Genomic DNA, 26,549 nt, shown 5'->3' with positions numbered 1-26,549 from the left:
ATTAGTCTTTGAACCAAAAACAAAAAGCATCTATAAAACTTGAATTTTCTTTTATTTACCAATTTTAACAGTAACAGCTATGTATAATCCTAAATTCGCGTGTCTGAAAGCACTACCCGCAAGTATTAACTTGAGCCACAGCGCTTGCACCTGCTCTTGAGCGGCTGCACCAGGATAGCCAACTCATTTTTGAGAATTCCCCGATTTTGCGCGAATTTTCGTAAAATTCCCCACCCATCGATATCTCCTTACTTACAAAAAAAATAAAAAATAAAAAATAAAAAATAAAAATTATGTATTTTGATATATTACTGGTCTTTCTTTTTTTATTTTTAAACGTAATTAACCTATGTATTGATAAACCAAACCAAACATTTATAAAGGTAGTTAACAAATAAAGAATAAAAAATATTTATGTACATAGATAAATAAAAAATTATTATTATTTTTTTGTTATTTAATTTGAGTTATTTTTTTATAAAAAAAAAGAAGTTTCTTCTTTAACAAAAACCAAGTTGAGAAAAATTCAACATACTTTCGTAAAAATTTCGAGCTTTTTAATTGGAGTTTCTTAAATATTTTGAGTATGCAATTTTGTAGCGCACTCAATTTTAGAATAAAAAAGTGCAAGTTTCAAATGACTAAGAATTTCCGTTTTGGGATTTTTTCCTAAGTTGTTGCGCTGTTTTATTCCATATAAAAATAAATTATGGGCATTTGCTATATGAAAGCAAATGCCGAGAAAATTCTAAAAAATCAACGGTAATTTGTAGTCATTTGGCACTTTGTTAAATTGAACGAGCTGAAATTCCCCCACAAAAAACGGTCAATTCCCCGATTCCCCACGCAAACTGAAATTCCCCACGAGTTGGTTTCCCTGGGCTGCACCTACTTATCGCTACAGACACACCCTACGCACTTGTACCTTACCTGCTCGCACGTATGTATGTATATCAGACTGCATCACCAAAAAAAGTTACTATTTAAGCTAAAAAGCTCTAGCAAAACGAAGGTTTATACAACCATCCGCTAAGGCTTAAATTAAAGCAAGCCCTTTATACCCTGACCCGATGGTCACTTATAGTCATTTATTAAACAATAACAAAATACTGCAATATTAAGCTCTTGTTTAATAAATGACTATAAATAGCCTTAGGGTCAAGGTGCAGGGATGGTATTTTTTGGGATTGTAGTCGAAATTCAAGCCTTAATTTACGCCTAAATGGCAGGTTCTTTCACCTTTTGCTTTATTGCGGTAGGTACTCAAACTTCGCCAAAATCAGTTTTTGCCGTTCAATAAATGACTATAAGCGACCATCAGATCAAGGTGCAGCGACGGTATTTTCACAGATAGTAGTCCAGAGTTTTGGCTTTTATTTCAGCCTAAGTGGAAGGTTCTATCACCTTTTGTTTCTTTGCTAGAGCTTCCAAAATATTGCAAAAAACCTGGGTTTTTGACACTTTGAGCTCATTTTCTCAAAGTTTGGAGCTGATTAAAAATTTATACTTACGGATTTGTAATCAGCACAAAAGAGTATATCAAAAGCAGTTTTACCATTTGCTTCACCAAATTGTTTTCCCATTTTTGTTGGCCTGTGTTATTGATGCTGTCTTTTTTACTTTTTTCAAATATTGGTTTAAGAAAAATTTGAGTAACTTGGCCAAAACTTTACAGATTTAAACTTATGTGGTATCAGTTGTAAGGTATTTTCTCACTTTTTAAAACTCATTCACGTCCAAATTTTGTTTTTCACAAATATCAACACATCTTAATTCAACTTTGAATGACGGTCAATCATCTTACCTTTCTCTTTCATACTTTGAATAAGTTTATTTGCAAAGGAATAAAAAAGGTGAGAAAATACCTCTCCAGTAATACCCCAGAGTTAAGTCCAAAACGGTAAAGTTTTGGCTGAGTTATTAATGTTTTTCTTAAACCAATCTTTGAAAAAAGTGCAAAAACAACATCAAAAATCTGAATATTTAGAATTCCATAACTTTTTTTTTTTAATATTTACGTGCAAATTTTTTTAAGCCCAAACTGTTTTGTCTGTGGAGATTTTTTTTTAAAAATACTTATAAAAAACTAAATTTTTGGAGGTATTTTTAAATCGGTCCAGCTCACGTAAATCTTAATATTTTTCTAAAATATTTTGGCTTCACCATACAATATAATAGATTTTATAATGGAAAAACGGTACCGATTTTTTTTTCTATGGGGATCGATGCAGTCTAATGTACATATGTATTTGGATAGCACTCGTATGAACGGCAACATAAAGTCTTGCTTTGTAATGGCGAGGACGTGGCTCGAATTATAAATAGCCAAAGCAAGAAAACAAGCATTAAAAGAATTGTCACACAGCGAAGAAGAAACGAAAATGGCGAAAACGTGAAGATAGTTATGTATTAAGGCCCCGCTACTGGCGTCACCATTGTAATTTAAATACCATTTTTGGATCATTGACACGACATTGCCGCAAAATATTGTGCTTTTTTTTTATCAAAACAAACGAATTCTTAAATGTAATCAATAAATGCAAATATACGATTTGTTCTTTAATATTGAAGAGGACATTGAATGGAACTCGTTGTCAATAGATTTTGTTATTACTTTTAGAAATTATACTCACAAATGAAATTTAAAATACGAGTGCATTTCTTGTTAAGTTATCCAAATTTATGTACAGGCCAGTGATGAATAATTGTACCTTTTTCCAACGTTTGATGACTGAAAGGTACATTAGGTACAGTCACTAGATTTTAGGTACAATCATCTTTTGATTAGATGTATTTTTTTTTTCTTTTCTTTTGCCGTGCTAATATATTTACTTGTAGGCACGGGAGGAGCTTCGCTTTCATTTTGAAGAATAAACAATTCTAAAGAAAAATTGTTAAAAGGAAGAAATTAAAAAACTCATATTATGTATTATCTTAAACATTTTACATTCATTAAGAGCAGCCAAATGCAAATTACCACTTTACCTAGCTATCCTCAAAATCATAACTTTTATACCCGAGCGCACTTGTGCACAAGGGTATTATAACTTTGTTCACATAACGGTTGTTTGTAACAGGCAAAACGAATCGAGATAGATATAGACAAATGTATACATAAATGATCAGAATGAAAAGAGAAATCGATTAAGCGGTGACTGTCTGTCCGTCCGTCCGTCCGTCCGTCTGTGCACACGATAACTCGAGTAAAACTTGAGATATCTTAACGAAACTTGGTACATTCACTTCTTTTGGGCGTAGGACGGATGGTATTGAAAATAGGCGAAATCGGACAATAACCACGCCTACCTCCCATATAACGGTAATTTTCAGAAATACGAAAGCTGCGATATTTTAGTAACTACTGAAGATAATTCACTCAAAATTGACATTTAGAATAGCTTTTAGACGAAAAATAAGAATATTACAAATTTTTGGAAAATGGGCGTAGCCACGCCCACTTATAGTTACATGTGTATATCTTGGTAACCGCTGCACCAATTTCTTCCAAACTTGGCACAGTCTTTGACCCTAGTACAGCATACCAAAGGGCCAAAAATTTTAAAAATCGGACAATAACTACGCCCACATCCCATATAACGGTAATTTCGAGAAATACGAAATCCTCGATAAATCAGTAAATATTACAGCTAATTTATTCAAAATTGATGGTTGCAACAATTCTCGTTAACCGTTCCAGCAATTTGTACCAAACTCGGTATGGTTATTGTGCTTGCCACATAAAAGCAAACCGTTGAAAATTTTTGAAATCGGACTAAAATTACGGCCGCTTTTCATACAACGGTAAATTTCAGAAATGCTTTAAATTTCAATATTTCGAAATTTAAGGATGCTAGTTTACTTAAAATTTATACACCCGCTTATCATGTAGCGGTAGCTTTCGGAAAGGTGGAAAACATATATTTAATACTTGCGCCGGGTATTTAATGTTCGTCTCCGCCCGAACTTAGACTTTCTTACTTATTTTCGGTTAATTTTAAGGCTTATTTTCACTAAGTCAAATTCAAATGAGTGAAAACAAATTGTCAAATGGGACTAAAAAATGGTCTTTTGATTGATTTAGATCAGAACAGGCCTTCAGGCGTGTACATCCACTACTAAAGCGGCTATTTGTAAGCTTTGGCCCATAATATCATCGAGGAAGATAGTTGTGTCAAAATTTGTCGATAAATTTTGTTGTCAAATTTCATATTTTCTTTAGATCATGGTACAATAATTACAGGTATTGTCTTCCCAGAGCGTTTTGCTTCACATCGAATTTGTGCTTCCTTATTTTCATTTTGACGCAGTGCAATGTTGATTCTTTTACTTTTATTTGGCTTTGCTTTTTGTTTTCGCTCAATTTAATTTTTATTTTTTAATTTTCAAAACAAAAGAAAAACTTTTGAAATTAAGTGAGCCATGCTAATTTTGAATTTATTTATGTACATAGCAAATAAGATATTAGCGACAGTTCTTCAAAATTTTCTTTTTGATGCAGAAATGTTCCTAGAGCGTCCAGATGCATTACTGCATCAAAATTGAAATCTTGAAAAAATGTCGCTCCAACTTTTTGACGATTAGGGCTCGATGTGTGTGTATCTATGTAGGTACATTAGACTGCATCACCAAAAAAAGTTGCGGTTTTTCCGCCGTAATTACAAAATTTATTATGTTTTAAGACGTCCACCAAAATATTTCGGAAAAATATTAAAATTTAAGTGAGCTGGACCGATTTGAAAATACCTCCAAAAATGGAGTTTTTTATGAATAAAAATAGTTTCTTAAAGAACTTTTTGTAAAAAGTCCCCTCAGATGACAAATTAGATTAAGCTTAAAGAATCTGCATACAAATATTTGGAAACCTTTTCAACGGAATCGTAAGAATGAGATTTTTGATGCTGTTTTTTTACTTTTTTCAAAGATTGGTTTACGAAAAACTTGAATAACTGGGCCAAAAATGTTCTGATTTAGACTTATGGAATCTCAGTAGAAAGGTATTTTCACACTGTTTTTATTTCTGGCCAAAAAAACGACATTAGTGTCCCATCTTGTTTTTTCAAATATCAACACATCTTAATTCAACTTTGAATGACGTTCGTTCATTCTACATTTCTTTTCCATCCTTTGAATGAGTTTATTAGCAAAGAAATAAAAAGGGAAGAAAATACCTTTCCAATGACACCTCTTAAGTCTAAATCGGAAGAGTTTAGGTTCAGTTATTCAAGATTTTCCTATACCAATCTTTGAAAAAGTTAAAAAAAAACAGCATCAAAAATCTCATCATTACGATTCCGTTCAAATTTTTTTTTTAAATTTTTTTTTTTTTAATATTTTTATGCAAATATTTTAAGCTTACACCGTTTTGTCATTTGAGAGGATTTTCTAAAAAAAAAAATCTTTAAGAAACTCTTTTTATTCATAAAAAACTACATTTTTGGAGGTATTTTCAAGTCGGTCCAGCTCACTTAAATCTTAATATTTTTCCGAAATATTTTGGTGAATGTCTTAAAATATAATAGATTTTATAATTCCAATGGAAAAATTGTACCGAATTTTTTTGGATGGGGAGTGATGCAGTCTAATGTACATACATACATACATACATACATATGTGTATTTTCAACCAAAATCGTAAACTACTACTGTTTAACTTATTTGCTGTATACACTTCTGACGAATTCAAAGGTACAAACGGTGAATCTGCAGGAAAAGTTTTTGAAGACATTAATGCGTAAATACAGATTTACTTGAACAAATCAGAAAACACTTCCACTTCTTAGAAGCTTTTCAAGGCAAATTTTACTATTCCCAATTAAAATGATAATTGCGCGCCAAAACTTAACTGTCTGAAAGTATCAAAATTGCGTAAGTTGCAAGTTTTTACTAGTTTTGCGTTCAATAACTTTTTTTGATAATTTTCTCTTCCTCTAAATTTTATTCTCTATTTTTCTTTTACGCTCTCGCTTTAAGTACTTAATGGAAAAGTTATTGAATGAAGCCATTATTTTAAGTAGGTAAATGTTGTATCGTGTTTTAAAACCATTTATTAAATTTTTAGAGATATCAAGTTTTATATACATGTAACATGGAATGATGATTTTCTTTTGTTCGACGACGGAATCGAATTTAGATTATTTCCAGGCCAATTTGCAGGGATGTTATATTCAGGGATAGTAGTCGAGAATTCTAACTTTAATCTTAGCCCAAGTGGAATGTTCCGTCATCTTTTGTTTCTTAACTAGGGCTTCTCAAATATTGCAAAAAACGCGATTTTTGACATTTTCACTTCGTTTTTCATAAAATCTGGAGCTCATGGAAACTTTAAACTTACGGATTCGTTATCAGCACAAAGAAAGTCTATCAAAAACAGTTTTGGCAGTTGCCGCATCAATTTTTTCCTCCATTTTTGTTGGCCTGTGTTATTATTTAAATTATTAAGGTTAACTAACTATCTTTTATTCTTTTCAGACATCAAACTACAGACATGAAAAAAGCCAGGCGATGGCAGCTCATAACGGCGTGTAAGTATCAATACTAATTTGTAATCTTTGTGTTCTACTTTTGTAATTATAATTTATAATTATCTGATGAAAAGTTTCTCATCATAAAGTTTGGTTTTGATTATTTCCATGGGTGTATACATTGTACATTGTACATTGTACACTGCATACTGTTTTTGAGAAAATGTTCACTACCTTTTTTATAATTCTCACTAACATAATGAAATACTTACATAAGTCCATACAAGGGATCTCGGTTTTTTGAGGTCCCGATTAATGCAAGCAAATCCCGGAATTCCGAAAAATTTTAAATTTCAAATTAAAATTAAGAACTGGTTTATGAATTTGATGTATGGTCTTTGTAAAATGCCTTTTTGCCAACAATTAACAAAAGGCTTGAAACTGTACTTTTATAAATGCAACCTTAGTCTTTTTTTGTGGAAGATTTAAATGAATGTACTCATAGAGTCGCTTATGTAAACGAAACAGAAAGTTTTAAGGAAAAGTTACAAAATTTTTTTTAATCAATCTACTCAAACTTCCTCAATTCGAAAAACTTATAATTTATCCGCCGTTCTGGTAAGTAAAAGTTCAAATATTTTGTAATGGAGAAGATGGGGGTCATTATGACTACCTTTTAACAATTCCGCCTAAAAATGTTAAGGCCGAAAGATATTTTTCATCAGCAGGTTTTGCATGTAACAAGTTCAGGTCAAGATTAGAAGACCATGCTTTGAATGCTTTGCTGCTCTTACGTACACATTTTAAGTGCAATAATAACAACAACGGCGCAAAAAAGTGGTGTTTGCTTCTAACTAGACCCACCTAGCAACATGTATTTCGACCCGCTGAATCCGATTCTGGGGTCCGTTTGACTGGTACCCCCTAACAAATTTCAAGTAAATTTGCGAAAAATAGCAAAAAAGCGCCATTCCCCATTTCTTAATGGAGTAGAATAAGCATATTTACAGAATCTGCTTTTGTATATTTTTGTTTAAGGTTTCTTTATTAATCATTGCTTTCAAAAGTACCTTATCATTACATTATTATTTGAGATGTATGCAATTTAAAAATAGTAATACATTTTTTGCCTGTATTGATAAATATGTCATTTTTACAATCATTTTATCGTACATTTAAAAAAGTTTTATTTCATGGTATGTGTAACTGTTTTCAGATATTTAATTTTCACTCATATTCATAAAAGTTCCCTGTAGTCAAATGTACTAGTTGTAAACTACCTCACTAGTATGAACCGCATGCCCAATTAGTCAGCCAACTACCTTTTTTCTATGCAATCAACTAGTATTTTTAACATGGGGATGTCCTACGAGATGGCAATTGTCAGATTTCGGGTCAGAAATATACTAGTCTCATACTAATTCAAAATAGACAGAAAAATACTAGTCCAATTATGGACTAAAACCAATACTTTGGGAGTCAAAAAATAAAATTAATTCATGAATATGCAATAAAAAACGTTTGATTAAGTACACTTTAAATATTACACATTTTTATTTAGCAGCCTTCGATTTGCCAATAATTAGTGTTAAATTTTTTGAGTATTAATTTAAAGCAAAAATAAATACATAAATATTTCAAACTTTCGAACATAAATTTAAATGCATTTTTCATTAAGTGTTATTAAAAGTAAAAGATTTCAGGTACAATAATTACTATATTTTTATCTTTAATAATAATATTCAATATGCAAAAGAAAACATTTTAGTTAAAAATAAAATGAATACTTCAGTTAATTTTTGAGTGAACGAAAATAAAAATGAAAGTTTTCATTAAAATAAATTAAATACATTAAAAATTTTTAAATTTTTTAAATTTTATAAAAGTAATAATTAATGTTTAGAATTTGAGATTTGGGTAAGAATAAAATAAATTAATAATTCAAGCATTTATTAAATATGTATTCTTAATTTTTGTCTATAGTTTGGCTTGCTGATTGATAATAGAAATTAATCAAATAATAATATAGTAGTGTAATTTAAAAATGTCAAAAATGATGAAATAATGATGTAATTAAAATTAATGAATTAGAATCATTAGAAAGGTGGTATTGTCGGTATTTGATCATATGAATATTAGTGATTATTTAACAGGTCTGCTATAACTGAATCTGATGAATTGAGAAAATTTTCATTGAAAATTGTTAATGGTAGAAATGATCCAACAACTAAAGGAGGAAATATTTATAATATTGAAACAAACCATTTCATATCTTACTTTAGTTACCACAATCCCCTAGTTAGTATTGTAGAATGTTTTCTCAGCCACAAATAAAAATTAAACTTAGTAGTTGGTTATAAAAAAAAAAAAATTAAAAAAAAAAATATTAAAATAAATATGTATTTTCTATATTAGAAAATATGTGCATGAGTATGCATATCGCACATTTCCTTCTTTCTGGAATTTCCTCTATTGAGTTTCACTTCTTCCGCGCGTAGGGACTACACGCATTGAGTTTTTTTTGTTTTTGAATTAGAAATTTAAAATTAAAAAGCATTTAAAGGTATAAGCCAATTTCACGAAAGCAATTTATGTGAAATATGATTTAATTTTTTTAATTTTATATGGGAATTGACAAAAAATAAAAAAAATCCTTTTCCATTTAAATTGCTGCTGAAACCCGTTGTTAGTGCACTTTAGCGGAACCAGCCCAAAATTCACCGGAAAAGTCAGGAGGGGTATGAAAGGACGCGTTTTAACGCCGGCGGAAATTAACATGTTTAATTAATTTAAAAGTTATTTTCAAAAAACACTTGTACTTTTCGCATTTTGTTTTTATGAATTTCACGCAAATAAATGGAGTAAATGAATACAACTTAACACGTATTAATTACTTATAGTAACTTGTGATGTATTAAGTGAACATATTCGCGAAATTGTATATTTTATTGCAATATTCCGGAGTTAAAAATCCGCACAACAATCTTGTCAAGTTGATATAAATAAATAAGATAGAGAAAAATCGGTGCAGTCACCTTACTTCTTTCTAGCATATACTTTTTGTATTGCAACTTGAAAACACCCAAATTATGCACAAGAAATGTTATATAAGTACTTTCGACAAAAGAAGGGGAAGTTCCTTTCTTTTTCTTCGGCAACACAGAAAGGAGAATTATATTTAGTGAGGGTTAAAATCCCTAATCGCGGCCGTAGGATATACAATTTCGGGAAAATGTTCACTTAATACATCACAAATGTGTAATAAGTAATGTATATTTATGTGTTAAGATGTGTACATTTACAACGATGCCCAAGCGCAAATGCGTTTTTAGTAACGTGCTCAAACAAAAATATCCGTTTATGGAAAAGGGAGATTTCGATTGGGAAGCATCTTGCACTTTGTGTTCGTCAAATATCGCATTGCTAATAAAGATGTAAATGATATTATAGCTCATATCAATTCGCAGAAACACAAAAAGAGCCATACGGAAAGAGCATCAACTACTAGAATTGACAACGTATTTTCGAAAGTGTCTACAAATAGCGAGCTACGTGCCTTCGAAGGGTGTATGGCTTTTCACACCATATGTCGTAATATGTCACTTTTATCACTAGATTGCACTATGGGTTTAAATAAGGTTTTATTTAAAGAATCGCAAAACGCGTTGAATGCAACCTGTAATAGACGCAAAGCTACTGCTATTGTATCCAATATGGTGGGGTGCAATAACACCATACGCAATAAGACCATAATGGCTTTATTTCACTTTGCGATTGGAAATAAAACCATAATTTCGATACTCTTAGCCAGTTAGTTAGTTAGTTAGTACTCTAGGGTTAAAATTAAATTACAACATAACGATTTTTACTGGGAGGGCCACATCCAAAGAATTTTTCAGGGGCCTGAGATGGTACCTATAATTTCGCCAACAGCCTCACGGGAGAAAAGGCATAACAAATTACTTTTTCTGAAATATAATACGCCCCTTTTGAACTTTGACTACTAAATAAAAACACTGTATAGGTTAAGCACTTGTTCAATGTTCTAATGGCTAGGAAGAGAATCGATGAATCGAGAATGGCGTGTTTATTGGACTCGGCCAAAATCCCCTATTCGCTAATTAAGTAGAGAAGAAGAAGATTGACCATATTCGTATGTCTTTTTATAATAGCACAGACAAAAATTATTTTATTAAAAAATTTCAATGTATGTACTTCAATTTGACCTTGTTGTTCTTATATGAGAAAATGTAATTATTTATCTATAAGGACGCAATCTTTTATTCTGATATCTATTATACACATAGTTTAGGAAAAATGAATTTTTCAATTTTGTTATGCTCTAGAAAATAATTGCCAGCAGCCTGGACAAATAAAGTAGTTCTTTCAAAATATTTGTGTGCCAGCATAACAATTATAAGTATTCTAAACTGTCATGGTATTTGACCAATTTGTGACTTCAAAGCATCGAGGACCATCTCACATATCTTAACTCCATTGTGTAAAAAATGTATAACGATTTCTGCCAGCTGTATCTCTTAAGAGTAGACTAAATTTTTAAACCGAAGCCTTTTATTTTTTAATGCAACGTTAAAGCTTCTAAAGTCAATTAAGTTTTTGTTTTTTAATTAAATGTTGGAAACTTTACGTAAGACTTGAGAAAAAACCATTAATCGAACCTGAGCACTTTATTATAATGGGAGGCAGAATTGTAAGATTACTACTATTTCAAACAAGAAACATATGATTTGAAATTGGATACACAACTTCAAAACCTATTTTAATTTATTTATATATTAAAACATTTTAGGATAATTTATGTTATATATTTGGATTTAATTAAACTAGATTTTTTATAACTCTTTTGATTGAACTCATTATTTACAGCTCTGTTTATGCTGGTCACAAATACAGTAGCAGTGGCGCCGTTCAAAAAAGTTTCAATTGCCACAACATCGTCGACAACAACAACTAACACAACAACGGAAGCGCCCAGCAGTGAGACAAATGTACGTACTTTCAATATTTAATTAAAATATTAGTGTATAATAAAATTAATATATGGTCGATTCCACAGAAAAGAAAACCAGCCCGATTTTCTTCTTTCTTTCAAATATTGTACATCTGCCTCTGATACTAATCCTCATCATGTCCAAGCATTTTGTGTTTAATATTTTACATAATAAATAAGTGTAACGTGGCCAGTGGTTTTCTTTTTATTTGAATTTTTTTATTGACTTGATAACTATTCTCATTTCATTTTAGCAGTAAATAATAAGACATAATTACGAAAGTATTTGCGTGAACAATTGCGAATTGAGCATTATAGGTGCTGTTAAATTTTGATAACTATCCTATTGAAATAAAGCGAAACTAACATTTGTAAAATATCCTTTGAAATCTTTATCTCTTAAGATTTTGACTATATATTTGCCTAGAATTCAATGAAAGTTTTTGCAACATGTAAAACTGATAAGTTATCTGCCCCATTACTCGTGTTTGTGTCCCTATCACTACGATTTTGTAGAATCTTGTACAAGTCTACAGCAGACTATAAAGGATTTAGAAATCTATTTATCTTGTTAGAAAATGTTAATCTGAGAAAATTTCTATAGAACTGCGATATATGTATTAACATTTGTTTAACTTAGATTAACGCAGTTGTAGAAACCACCGTACCTGTTGTGAAATTGTCTTGAATGGCATTAGAAAAAAAGATATAATGATTCAGAAAGGATTAAAAAGAAAGCACTTAATAACATAGTACTTCAGATGAACTTAGGCCTATTTTAAGTTATTAAACATAAGTGGTAAGATTTTCCGGTCAACAATTTTAGTGGAGGATGATTTTTGGCCTAGTTAGAATTTTTAAGGATAATCGATTTTTTTTTTAAGGTAAAAATTATTAATTTATTTCCAAAGTAATTAATTTTACAAGAAATACACAACAAATATCAAATCAAAGTACATATTTATTAATTTTCCCTGCACCAAATTGCTACAAAGAGTATATCTGACAACTGATCATACAAGGAGTTTAGGGAGAAAAAATTACATAAAAAATTTAATTTTTAATTCGGTTTTAAAAAGCGATACACGTTCCATCGTTTTAATGGCATTAGGTGATTTATTAAATTGGTTAGGTCCGGCGTATTCTATTCTTTGCTTCGATACCTCTAGCCGACATCTAGCTACTCTAAGCAGTTCGCTATTTCGGGTTTCAAACATTGATTGGTTCCTATAAAATTTCAAAACATGATAACCAATACCATTTAAATATCTGCTTTCTATATAAGCCAAAGACTGATAGCATTGACTTAGTATACTCTTCGAAAACACTTAACATGGAATGCCTTCTTGATAGGTTGAAAACCAGCTTTAGTGCAGTGTTTTGACATGACTGCAGGGACCTAAGTTCATTGGTTACTTTATGGGCTTACACTATCGGAAGATAAGTTAAATGACTATGAACGAGTGATTGGTAAAAGGACAATTTAACTTCTTTGTTAGCTTATTCTTAAATCTATAAAGAATCTCAATAGCGCGACATATTTTTGATTTCATCGAATCAATATGGACACCCCAAGATAAATTCCGGGAAAGACGTACTCCTAAATATTTAACTAAGTCAACTGCTTTGATCTCGTCACCTTCGACATATACGCTTTGATTCGGTTGACTTTTTATAAGGGGTCGAAACCGAATAAACTTTGTTTTCTTTGCATTTATGACCAATTTATGTAAACGCGAGAACTTAGAAATCACTATGGCATCTTGTTCAATCTGAACCTTTAGGACTGCAGGGTGTTTGTAAGGATAAAACAAGCTTATATCATCCACAAACATTACAACACGGCCATTTAAATCAAGATTTTTAATGTCATTAATGTATAACTTAAATAATAACGGCCCCAAGACACAACCCTCCGGCACACCATAGGTAATAGTTCTTAAGTTACTTTTTGATACATTTAATTCCACATATTGTTTAAAGCTCGAGAGGTATCTAGTCGGTTATCAATCTATGTTCTCTATCCCATTATACCTAACATTTCAAGTTTTTGCAATAAAATACTATGATCAACCAGATCAAAAGCTTTGCTAAAGTCGTAAAATATTCCAGCTGCACCAGAATATCATTTGTCAAACCCATAACAACCAATATTGACAACGTTGACCACCGCTTCTTCAGTGCCACAACCCTTTTTAAACCCAAATTGATAAGGATACATCACCTTTTCGGATTCTAGCATGTGTACTGGTTAAACATATATGACTTTCTCAAAACCTCTATGGAATTCTGATCATATTAAAAACCGTCGCCAAGAAGACTGATATGAGATCTCTTGTTAAATAAAGAGCTTTCGGCGGAAGGTTATCGTGTCCGGAATGTTATCGTGTCCGGAATGTTATCGTGTCCATGGGCTTTATTTCTCTTTTTTTGGCAAATAAAGTCCATGGGCGTTATTACCACGGGCCTTATTGCACTCCTCCTCTTGATACCTTATCTAGACAAGAACACAATATAATACTCAACAATTAGATTTAACTTTTTTTGGTATTTACAAGAAGAAAACAAAAAAAGATAAGAAAAATATGTCTTATTTCAATTGGTACATATTAGGGATGTTAATCCAGGGATCCCGGACTTTTTAAGTCCCGAAAATCCCGGGATTATTTGCTAAGAATCGCAGGATTTTCGGGATTTGTAATTTGCAATGGTGGCAATAATAGAATGTTTATGTTGACCAGTTTTCGCTATATGTATTTCTTTTGTTTCATATTTAATATTTTTTGTATATGTATATGTATGTCTAGCTAATTATAAATACACGTAACACCGTGCGACAGGCAATTTTACATACAAAAACTCAATATATTCGCGAAGCCATGGGAGTCTGACGTCAGGATTTTTAAAAGGACTTTGAAAATTGAATAATATGAGTAATTTAGAAAATGGTTTAAAAAATTTAGTGCAGTGTACTCAGGAAAACAGTATGGGTATCAAATTAAAGAGAAAATTCTGTTGAGAAAGAACAGATTAAATTTTTTGGTTCATAAGGTATTGAAGATGTCCTTAAAAATTGTATCCTTGAATATCCTTCAAATTTTGCAGTATTTATTTTGAAAACATTATATGTTAAGGACTGATATAAACTCGACCACGTCCTCGAATATAGTCCTTCTAACTTTATTAGCTTAAAAAAATAAAATTGATTAAAAAGGCATTTCAATACCTGTTCGTCCTTGTGAACCCGAAATTTTTTTTTTAAATCCTACAGAATTTTCTCTTTCATTTGGTACCCATTTTTATTCTACGTTGCACTGAATTTTTTAAATTATTTTTTAGACTTTATGGTATCTTTGAATTTATAAAGTTGTAGTAAAAAAAAATCTAAAACTAAAAACGCAGTTTTACTGTATTTGGCCCATAGTGTGGTGAGTATATTGATTGCTTGGTTTGTTTGGAAATTTTTTGTTTCAACTGTTTCAATCTTTTACTCAGAATTTTTAGAAAAATTTTAGGTACGCAATTTTATAAGTATAGCCCATTAAATTACAGGAGGATAAAGTGCAAGTTTCAAGTGACTAAGAGTAAAGTTGATTTTTTATAATTTTTTTGCTGGAGGTGTCACGCTTTTTTCCATACAAAGTTTGTTCAGCAATTTGTTTATATGGAAAAAATTCCCAAAAATCAACGATATTTTATAATTGCATGAAACTTCATTTTACCCTACTTTAATTTAATGGGCTATAAAACTGAGTACCTAAAATTTTTCTAAAAATGCTGAGTAAAAAGTTTGAAATTTTGGCAAGTTATTCTGCATTTTTATAATTTGTGTACAAATTTTGTAATGCGCATTTAAATGCAGTTAATGATATATAAAATGAGGTAGACTTTTATACAAAAATGTAAATATTAAATAAAGAAAAGAAATATAGACTAAACTGGTTGAAATAAGGCGTTTCTTTTATTTCTGCCACTAGTATTATGAACTTCATTCAGCCACACAATGCATATGTTGACAGTGGCGGATACAGGATTTTGTTTGGGGAGGGGCGATTGGGATGGACTTGTCGGATAACGTTAAATTACAGGCATCTAACTTATTCATAGCGGAGTGACCAATCGAAGCTATATTACCTACAAGACAACCTACTTGAGCCCTCATTTATTTTTCACACAAATAGAGGTTCTAGTAATTTTTATGAAGTCCGTGTGTGATATAATTTTACTTTATGTAAGTAGGTTTCATGTTGTGAATTTAGCGCATTTGCAGAGTCCCATGTAATAAAACAATTATACTATTTTGTAAAAAAGCACAAGATAAAAAGTTATGTTTTGTATTTATTAAAGCAGTATTTATTTGTGTATTTACTTATTTTTTACTTATAATGTTTGTCAAATGAGGGATGTAATTAAGTAACTTAACAACTTATTCAGAATTTTGATTATGATAATTTAAATTGCAAACTCAATTTTGCGCTTTCCTTTTGGGAATCTTTGTATTACCCGTTCATTGTCAATTTCTATATCTAAGGGCCAATTTCAGTGGCAGTTTGAACTTAGATTAGGTAAACTGAATTTAAAATGAACAGCTGACTGACATTTGATTGGCTAATCTCAGTTTAAAGCAGCCAGCTCGGGCGTTTAAACTAAAGCTGAGATCCCACGATTGCCGCAAATGGACCAATCTGGAACAATTTTTATTGTGCTGTATTGGAGCACAATAAAAAAATTGTCCCAATGAAATTCTGTACAGTGACACGGTTGCCTCTTTTTATACAATTCTCATTGCCGTAAGTTGGCGAAAAGCAATATAGTGACAATAATTGCCCCAAACTTATCACACGATTGTTCGAGCATGCGGCAATTGTGACCATAAAGTGTTGCGCTGACCTCTAAATTCTGTTTTTTTCTCTGTTGTGTAAAAATGGCGTATTCTTAATAAAAAAAAATTAATCAATTGCATCTGCTTTGTATATTGCGGGCTCATTTTGTGCAAATTTGTTGTTGTTTGAAAGCAAAGAAGCAAAAACTTGTGCCCAACGAAAACTCACGCATTTATTTAGATGTTTGATTGTATAGTTTTTTTATTTTTCGACGATAACTGCAACGTGCTATGTGGAGTTCAAGTTGCAACAGTTTTCTTTTTAATTTTGTTACGTAGAGGTTTTTTTATTCATTACAAGTAAAATTGGTACAAAAGAGTTATGTTTGTTTAAATGAAAGCTGCGAATTTACATAATTTATGTTTGGAATTAAATTTTATAATTATATGTACAGCTCGCAACAAAAGATAGCACCTTAACATTTTGATCAGTCTTGACTTTTTTCTTCTGTTGTTTAATGTTAATTTTTTCCTATAAAACCATAGCTCATTGTCTAGTAAAAACCACATAAGTCCAAATTCCAAACTTTATACAAAAATTATAAACATTTCTTAAAATTTTGATCACAATTCAATGGTTTTTAATTTAGGTTTCTAGAAAAAATTTTGTTTTGCAGTTTACAAAGTAATTTACAGAGAAGAAAGTGCATAATACCGTCGGCTAAAAAAATTATAAAAATCAACAGAATCTTTTAGCAACTTCAAACCTCCACCTTATTGTACTAAATTTTAATGAGCTACAAAACTAAATAACCATTTTTTTCTAGAAATCCAAATTATAAACCGTGGGATTGTGTTCAAATGTTTAAGAAATTTTTATAATTTTTGTATAAAGCTTGCAATTTGGATTTATGCAGTTTTTGTTAGACAATGAGCTATACTTTTATACGAAAATAATGAAGATTAAATAAGTAGAAGAAAAATAGTCAAGACTGGTCAAAATGTTGAGGTTCTACTGCTTTGTCGTGGGCTGTATTGAAGTTTTAAGTTTTTTTTTTAAATAAATTTATACTCTCATGGCAGTCCGCCATTTGGTGACATAAAATACCTTTCGTATTCTTCTCGTATGAGTTTTGCTTGTGGTGGTATATATCGCGGCAAAGATTCCGTTATCGGACTTCAAGAAAAATTATAATTTCACTACAAATTAAATTAAAAGTTATGTTGCTTCCGAAAACAAGGATATTAATTTCAGTGATTTTTGGACACATAAGGAAGCAAAAAAGTAAATTATTAATAAACAGCCTAAATATTGATGTGTATTGTTCACTTAAATTGCCGCACAAGAATACAATAAATATTGCCGCAATATTGAAATTTTCATTGCCCCATGATTGCCAATCCAGCTATCACACGATTGCCGCACACGGGCCGTATTTGATTGGGCACAGTAAGCACAATATCGGCCTCTATTGCCGCATGAGTCAATGTATTGTGAAATCACACGATTGGGGCATAAAATGAGGCAATAATTGATGTATTGCGGCAATCGTGGGATCCCAGCTTAAGTTTAAACCACGACCGTGCACTGAAAAACTGGCCCTAAGTGTATGTGTAAAAGTGCTAGACCTATCAGTCTTTTTTCGTTCATGGTACTATGGAGGCATGTTTTTAACCGGCGAAGGGTAACTTCTTTCTGAAGTAGAGTTACTAGCTAGAAGTGTAAGTTTGTTAATCAACGTAAAAGCATATTCGTCGTCCCATATACCCAGAACTTCTGCTGCTGATTTTAGGTATGGCTTTTCGCTTACCTCCTTTGTTCATTGTTCTGACCACACTTTATACTCTCCTTCCAAACTGATAGCGTTCTTTTGTAGCGTATTATATTCCCTAATTTTATATGTATGGAAGTAATAGTTCAACTCATCTTTCTCGAAGATCGAGCTAAATATTATGCAATAGCGGTATAAATATTACCTTTCGATAATAATCTTCGGCGCTAGATGCACGATAATTAGCCCGAAAATTCTATCTATCCGCTCTCCGAGGAAGGACAATGTCCAAATAGTATAATTCCTTAGCGATAACGGTAACTAACGCGGCAAGGGCTTTTTCTACGCATTTTGCTGTAATCCCCCTACGAATTTCTGGTTACACAGTTGAATGTGAAAAATTCACCGCAGAAATAGACAAAGAGATGTATCAAAAGGTTTGATTCGACATGTATACATATAGTTCTTATCACAACTTTACGACACTCACATATTGGCAAGATTTCACCATTTATTTTAAAATTTTTTAATTTTAATTATTGTTTTTTTACGGTATAGCATATTTTTAACAGAAACCATATAAATCCAAGTTTCAATCTTTGTGCCGTTTTGTAGCCCAATTTACCCTACCACTGATTTTTGGGAATTTTTTTCAGCGAAGGTGTTGCTCATTTTCTACATAAATATAACAAAAAAAAATCGTCGAAAATATTTTGTATGGAATAAAATAGCTAACATAGTCAACAAAAAAATAATGCCAAAAATCAGTTACCTTAACCTTGCAGTAAAATTGAAAAACTGCTTACTCAAAATAATATTTAAAATCGAATTAAAAAGTTCGAAATTTTTACGAAAGTTTGTTGATTTTCCAAAACGTTGCACAGAGATTCAAGCTTGGATTTATATGGTTTTTGTTAAAGATTATACTATATTTTTATAAACAAATAATGAAAATTTAATTATATTAAGACAAATGGTCAAATCTTGTCAAAATGTAAATGCCGTAAAGTTATGACAAGGTCTGTAAATTCATAGTATTTGCATACCCATTGTTGTAATTTTTAATTTAAGAGTTACATGCTTTCTTGTTCTATAAAAAATCTTTTGCAAGCCTAAAAAACGGATTAGATTGAAGATTAAAAAAAAATTTAATATGTTTTCAAATTTCTCGTTTGAGGTAATATAATTTAACCGAAATCCATCGCCCCCATCGTATTTATTATTTATTATATGTTAGGACAGCTTCTCAAACTAAATATATTGATGCAATTTTTTTATGTTAAGTTGTTTGTAAATAATGAATATCTAAATCCCGGGACTAATCCCTGGATCACCGGATTGTATGAACGATGTCCCGAAAATCCCGGGATCGCAAAAATCGAAAAAATTAACATCCTAAGTACATACGCTGGGCACAGCTAGAGATCATCGGATCGGACTAAATAAATCCAACGGTCTTGGTTACTCGAATGCTCATGTTTTAACGCCCGAAGTCGCAGTCTAATAATTACATACATACATAAATTAGTACCTAACATTGTGTGAGCAGTTTGTTGACAATATATATGTATGAGCAAACACTTTCCTACTTTACGGAAATATTTTATTCCACATATCGTCACCTGAAATGCAAAATGACGTAACAACATCGCCACTGAAATGAAAAAAGTCGTGACTATTTTTTTTTTCATAAAACGTTGTGGGGAGTTGTAATTTGATCAAATCCATCATAGCAATCAAAAAGTGAATTTTAAATTTTTTATAAGTTATGGCTTTTTGCATATCAGTGACGATAATGCTACGTTATTTTGCATTTCAGGTGACGATATAAAACATACAATAGCACAGAAGCTCGTACATACATATGTACTTAACTTAGTTGCATTTGTACAGAGAATTTTTAAGTGCAGCTTGGTGTATGGTTTGCTTTCATATTTCTGATTTTCTTTTCCTAAATTTTCGTATCGTGTTCCGATTTCTTCATTCTCCTTTTAAGTCCGTGCACAAATATGAATTTCGACGCCCAGTTCCTTACTCATGCGGCGAAAGTTTTTAAATTTTTTCTTTTAAAGTTGATTCTTTCTTCGTAAGAAATCCAATGCAAGTATAATAAATAAATATCGCCGCTTAAAGTACAAAACCGCGGATCGTGGTTCTGCAAAACCTCGTAACTGGCATTTGTGCCAAAAACGATATTTGCTCACCGATCGCTTCTGGCATCAAGCCCTTAGTCATTCATACTAAAATATCGATACTTAGATATAAGAAGAAGAGATAATTTGGGATAAAAGAGAGAACTGTTTTGAAATAAGACAAGTTTTATGGCGTTTTCTTTTCTACCGAAAAATGTTGCCTACTCAGTGCCCTGTTCGCATAAATACTAAGGAGAGGCCAATGAAAAGGCAAATTTTTTTTAGAAAACGCCATTACTGTCTCCTATAAAATTTTGGCAACCTCACATACGAGGTTTTGCATTTCATGGATCAGCGATTTTGTACTTTATACGACGATATGTATGTGCCGAATTTATAGTTTTATATGTTATCTTTTCAGTAACTAGGCTTAATCGTGTGCAATTTTGGAGCCTACCGTGTTCATTTAATCCGTGAATGGATAGTGTACGCTTTTTGAATGTAGTACACTAAATTTTGAATTTTGACTAAAACTAAACATAAACATGATATTTCGAAATACATATATGTACATATGAGGCCATGAGAGGCCTACTTAATATACACACCTATGCTGTAATCCGTCGTAGATTCGATTTTGCTACGAATCGTAAAATTGGTATGCTGAAATCCGCGTTGTCGTATCGTAATTTCGAAATTCAGAGGCCATCTTCGAAATTCGTGATGTTGGTATGCCTGAATCCGACGTCGGAAATTTCGTACGTGGAGCAACTAGTGTCGGAGCGAAAGAAATTGTTTTAAAATATCAAAAAATAAAGTGCGTAAACGCAAAAATATTGATTATTATTAAATATTTCCAATATATCAGGCCGAAGATCACAACAAATCGGACGCAATGCGAAAAAATGGTGGAATGCATGAGCTAAAGGCCGGACATTGCTCGAGGCTTTGCAAAATGTTTATACTTTTTGTCAATGTTTTTGAGAACGTGGATTGCGCCTACCCCACATCAAAATCTTTCCCCAACAGCATGTTGGTAGCTTTGATACCGTTGGTACCGATAATGATTTTACACATCGCCCAAGCTTTTCCTCCATAATTATTAAAACGCTTTTAAATGCGTCTTTGTTGATACGGAAATTTTTCACAAGCTAAATGGATCAGAACTACTAGCAATATCCTTTGTATATTAATGCAACTGTTAGCTGCAGCTTGTTCTTTCTCCTGAGACAAAAGTGCTCCGAAATTCTTTTCAAATAACGACAAAAAACATTTTTCCAATTTCACTGTTCACTTGCGATTATATTTATTTTGTTTTGTTTTTGTCAAAGTAGCTGACTAAGGCCCAATTTCAGATGGCCTATTTAAGTAGAGATTGTTGATTAACTTCCACTATTCATTTTCAGATCATACATTTAATCTGCACTTAAATGGCCAATATTGGCTATTTAAATATGAGATATTCAACCCTGTGTTTGTACCAAACAACCAGCTGTTCAGTACAAAATATAAACAAACGAGCAAATGCAACAACAATTTCAAGAAACAAGCAGCAGTGCAGCCAATTGTTTGGCATATTTAGACAAAGTTGATCTGAAACCCAACGAAAGTTAAATGGCATTTAAACAACAATCCACAATTGAACTTAAGTGCCATTTAAATATACATTTGAAATTGGCCCTAAGAACTTCAAGTTTCGCGCATTTAGCTGGCAGTGCCGTTGATAGTTACGATCGGATTACAGCATACCAATTTTCGATTTTTCGGAACGGAACTACGAATTCGGAACTATGAATATTCGGATTACAGCATACGGGTGATAGTCTCATATGTGATAAATTTTTACAGATCTACTGAACGGTTCATCAAATTAAGGAATAAACTACCTTTATTTTAAAATTTATCACATTAGAGACTATTTTAAGTAGGTAAGTACAAACAAAAATTTTTTGGGTTAGGCCACTTATGTACATATGAAATCGACCGGTCAAAACACTTACATTTCAAGTTGACCCGTGTAAAGGCAGCTTTAGGATGATTGATTATTCACTTTTTTCGAAACCCGTTTTTAGAATAATTCGAAAAGGACGGCTCCAATTTTAGACATTAATTCGGATTGGCCGATTATATTTTAAATACAATAACAATACTTACAGACCAAAGTTACTTTAAATTTATTAGCAGCAGATAGCTTTTGTCTAAAAAAAAACAGCAAAATAAATGCAACGTATGAGATGTGACATACTGTTTTATTCATTTAAGCAAGCGCAGTTTAAAACTTAATTTCAAGTGAGAAATGTTCCAGTGTTTACGTTCTCGAAAAGTGTATTAACCCTCTACAGCATACGAACCCAAATATGGTGTCAAAATTTTGGCAATAACTCGAGTTACAAAAATGTATCAACCCATTTAAATGCATTGAGAAGTTAACTACGAACAACGGAACGTAATTGGTTTGCCTGTGGTTAAGATGACATTTGAGTATAACCTCACTTGTGTGTTCGCGGTCGAAAAACGTCTATTCGTCTGCGCGCAACTCAAATGCAAAAAAGCGAGACTAATGAAAAACTCAAGTAGCTCTTGTAACATAAAAAATATTTTCTTAATTCCCACATCCTCTTCTGTGTCAGTCAATAATTAGTTTACCGCTAACCAACTTTTTTCTATTGTTTTCACTATGGATGTGCCGGATAACCGGATTCCGAATATCCTGTAAAAAGTAAGAGCCGGATTCGGATGTCCGATCGGATATCCGGTAGACTGCTACCATTAATAAATTTCACAATATTGTTATATTAGGTTTGTTTGTTTAGCTAGATTATCTGCTTTTTCGAGCTGAACTATGTAATACGTAATTAAGAATACAAAATTTCTCATCTGAAATCCAAATTATGATGTAATCCCTTATTAAAAAAAATAACTTCTCTGTCTGCAACCCGGATATCGATTATTTTTGGTAAATAGAGGAGAAACGTCAAAGACAAAAGATAAACAACAATGAACACCGCTAAAAAAAAACGCGTGATTGTTTTTTTTTTTAAATGTGATGAAAATCGAAGTAATGTGCATGGTTACATATCTTTTTGCTTCCCGAATCGCCCCGTAAGGCTCCATTGTTGCAATATTTTCTGACATACGTTTCAAAACTCGTTTTCTTTTCTGACATCAACAAATCTAAAAACTGGGTAGATGGTGAACTAAATAATTCGAAAATATAAATCAGTTAGCATAGAGAAACCTGCTGAATCATATGGAAAACGTCGAATTCTAGTGAAATCTTTTATTGAAGAGGTAGACAGGATATTCTGCAATGCTTTGAGGAAATCGTCAATGGCTCTGATACTAATTCCAGTTTTTCTAGTGATGTGGATAGCCAAACGATGGAGAAATGAAGAAATATTTACAGCTCCCTTATACCCAGACAAGAATAACCTTTAATTTGATGGAATCTTAGACAGCCTCAGTTGTTGTTGAAATTGTTGTAGCGGCTACAACAACCCCGCCTAGATCTGCTAGTATCTCAGTCGTTGTCGTCAAGCTCCACTAACGGAATATGCAATACAGTCTCTATAGGGTCTGTCCATAGGGACAAAGGCGTTAGCTGTGTGGGCTTTCCGGGCATGCGAAAAGATTTTTCGAGTCGTGGGGTGTCTCCCCGCACTTATTTGGCACATTGCATCTAATCTGCTCGGATATGAGTTCAACCTACTGCAGTAGCCAGAGCGATATTGGACTATTGCGGTCCGAGTCTCCCGAGGCAGACGAAGAACGGAGTTCACAGGTCTGGAGTCTACGTAACTTGAGACTGACTCCCTGTGAATGCCGCTCAGGGCCTGTCGATATGTTGACGGCTCCAGAGGTTGCCTTATGAACCTCTGGACTTCGTCAGATGGCCGCTGTAGTGAAGGGGTTAGCAGTGCGCGCCAACATTCCGCAGGCCCGGGTTCAAGCCCGGTTCAACCCAACATAAAAAAAAAACAAAAAAGTGTTTTCCTAATAACGGTCGCCCCTAGGCAGGCAATGGCAAACCTCCGAGTGTATTTTTGCCATTAAAACAGCTTCTCATAAAAATACAATCGCCGTTTGGAGCCGGCGTAAAATTGTAGGTCCCTCCCCTTGTTTGACAACATCAATGCGCACGCCACAAATCAGAGGAGAAGCCCGGCCAAGCACTAACAAATGTGTAAGCACCTATTCTATAATTATTATAGTCGCAAAGAATTTCCAAATTTGTTTACTTTGGCAATGAAGAGTGTTTAGTGCATCGGGTAGCATTTATGTTTAAAATAGAAATGGGTTCTTGCCCGGTAATGCGGAAATTCTTCTTTTCATAATGAAAAATATATGTATAAATATTTAGATACTATTAAATTTTATTATAAAAATGTAAAAAAATCCGAACTGGGTTGTTAAATAGAATCTTCTATAATCGAAATCTGGAAATAGAATATTTTATAATTGAAGTCGGATAACAGAAAAAAGGCCGATTAAGCCGGATTCCGGATATCTACCGGATACCCGGCACATCCCTAGTTTTCACAAAATTTTGCTTTTATTTCTTTGCGCAATAAAATTTTAAATAAATGACTTAGAATAGTTTTTTCTTTCGATATAGGTTTACCTCAAAAAATATCGATATTAGCGATTTGGTGTTCTAGCAATTTTTTGTAGGAAATTGAATGACCTAAAACTTTGTGATTCGCAATTTCTCTGTAGTTCTTGTTGTTTACGAGATAGTGGCAAACAAACGGGAATTTCATGAAAATAATGGGTTTATTGACCCGTATAAACTCGCTGGTAGGAGTTTGAGTTACGCCGCAATGGACACTTTTGTAGAACATTCAATTTTGAAGAAAACCCATCATTAGCCATGATTATACCATAAAATTCCTCTGAGCTATAGAGTTCTGAAGAAAAACAATCAAAGTTTACTTGTATTTTATATGGGAAATCTTTGCACGCCTTGGACGTGTACTCAATGCTAACATTACGGGTTCAAACTTTCAGGGAGCGTTTTTAGGTATTTTCCACAAAATTTCGAGGTAGGAGGAAAAAAAAATAAATAGTCGAAAAAAGCACCCTAATGTAGATACATATTTATATATGTATTAAAGCAATAGCAGTTTTGAGTAAAACCCAAAACAGGTTTAAATGCTAATTTGCGGTTTATTTTGCATTTGACAGAACGAAAAACTCAAATCGTTTCGTTTTGTGTGTAATTATATAACCAACATTTGTCTGATTTTGCAATAATACGCATGACGTGAACATGCCTACAAATGCATTATTATTCCGAGTTTGTGTCTTAAGTCTTTTGTTAACAGCAAGTGGCAATTGCTGATCAAACAATCTTTTGAATTTTTCTTGTTGTTTGTTTAATCGGTTAGTGACCGGCACTTGTGTTTATTAAGTCTATTAAAAGTTGTTGTACATTTACCTCCAATTTCAGTCGGATATCTCATCGGGCACAACGAAAAATCCCAAGTTGACTGGCATCCCACAAATCGACTACATCTGGGATCCAAACCTTCCACGCGAGCTGAGAGGGTAAGTTTTAAATATCCTTACCATTAAAAAAATATTTGTTCATAAATTTACACATATCGGTGCTTATCGGATATCTACAGTTATAACCTTTCGAGCTACCCATTTTTCTCAACTGTACCGCCTGAGGACGACATTCACTTCAAATGTGATGGTCTGCATGATGGCTTCTATGCTTCCATTGAACATAAATGTCAGGTAAATACGTTTCTCGCAACTTTAAGTGAACTTACAGTATACAATATACTCGTATGATTACACATAAGTGCTTAATAAGGCCGAATAAACATAAGGCCAGAAATGACCTTGACCCATTAATATGTACTATGAATTATACAACAATAAACTTACCTATACTCTCTAACAGATAAGTCGGTGTAGAAATAGTAAAGTATATGGACATACATACATTTTCGTTTGCCAATTAATCCAAAATATTTTAACAATCGCTTTTTATAACTACTAGTTAATTTAAGGAGATAATGAGCAAATCTCATTTCGTTTCTTTCGACATATGTAGGTATGTATGTATTTAGTAAAATTGCAAGCTCGTACCCATGTGCGCACATATGCATGTGTAGAAATTGTGTGCAATAGAAATAAATCTGCGTTTGAAGGTTTTAACCAACATATTAAGAAGAAGAGTTTATAGCAAAGAGATTTATGATTAAATTAAATATTTCTGCATCATTTCACAAGGAAAATTTTCCAGGATATAGAAGGATGCGAATTTCAAGAGAAGATTGTTAAAAACTCTCTTAATACTTTTCTTTCTATTGATATATGCACGTACTTTTATTTAAAAAG

At 32.3% G+C, this 26,549-nt stretch overlaps 1 protein-coding gene across 1 annotated transcript in view; it reads left to right on the top strand.

Annotated features, from left to right (window-relative positions):
* The window catches only part of LOC118746535, a 45,432-nt gene extending 19,435 nt beyond the window's left edge, over positions 1-25,997 (top strand). The window contains exons 2-5 of the mRNA XM_036480380.1: positions 6,469-6,521; positions 11,349-11,470; positions 25,648-25,745; positions 25,826-25,997. Of these exons, the coding sequence (XP_036336273.1) occupies positions 6,485-6,521; positions 11,349-11,470; positions 25,648-25,745; positions 25,826-25,997 (429 nt within the window). The 5' untranslated portion in view covers positions 6,469-6,484. The remainder of the gene's footprint in view (positions 1-6,468; positions 6,522-11,348; positions 11,471-25,647; positions 25,746-25,825) is intronic.
* The last annotated feature ends 552 nt before the right edge of the window (positions 25,998-26,549 follow it).

Source organism: Rhagoletis pomonella, unplaced genomic scaffold (assembly GCF_013731165.1).
Source record: "Rhagoletis pomonella isolate Grant_MI unplaced genomic scaffold, Rhpom_1.0 Rhpom_scaffold_00010, whole genome shotgun sequence".
Lineage (NCBI taxonomy): Eukaryota > Metazoa > Arthropoda > Insecta > Diptera > Tephritidae > Rhagoletis > Rhagoletis pomonella.
This window is presented reverse-complemented; position numbering and strand designations above follow the sequence as displayed.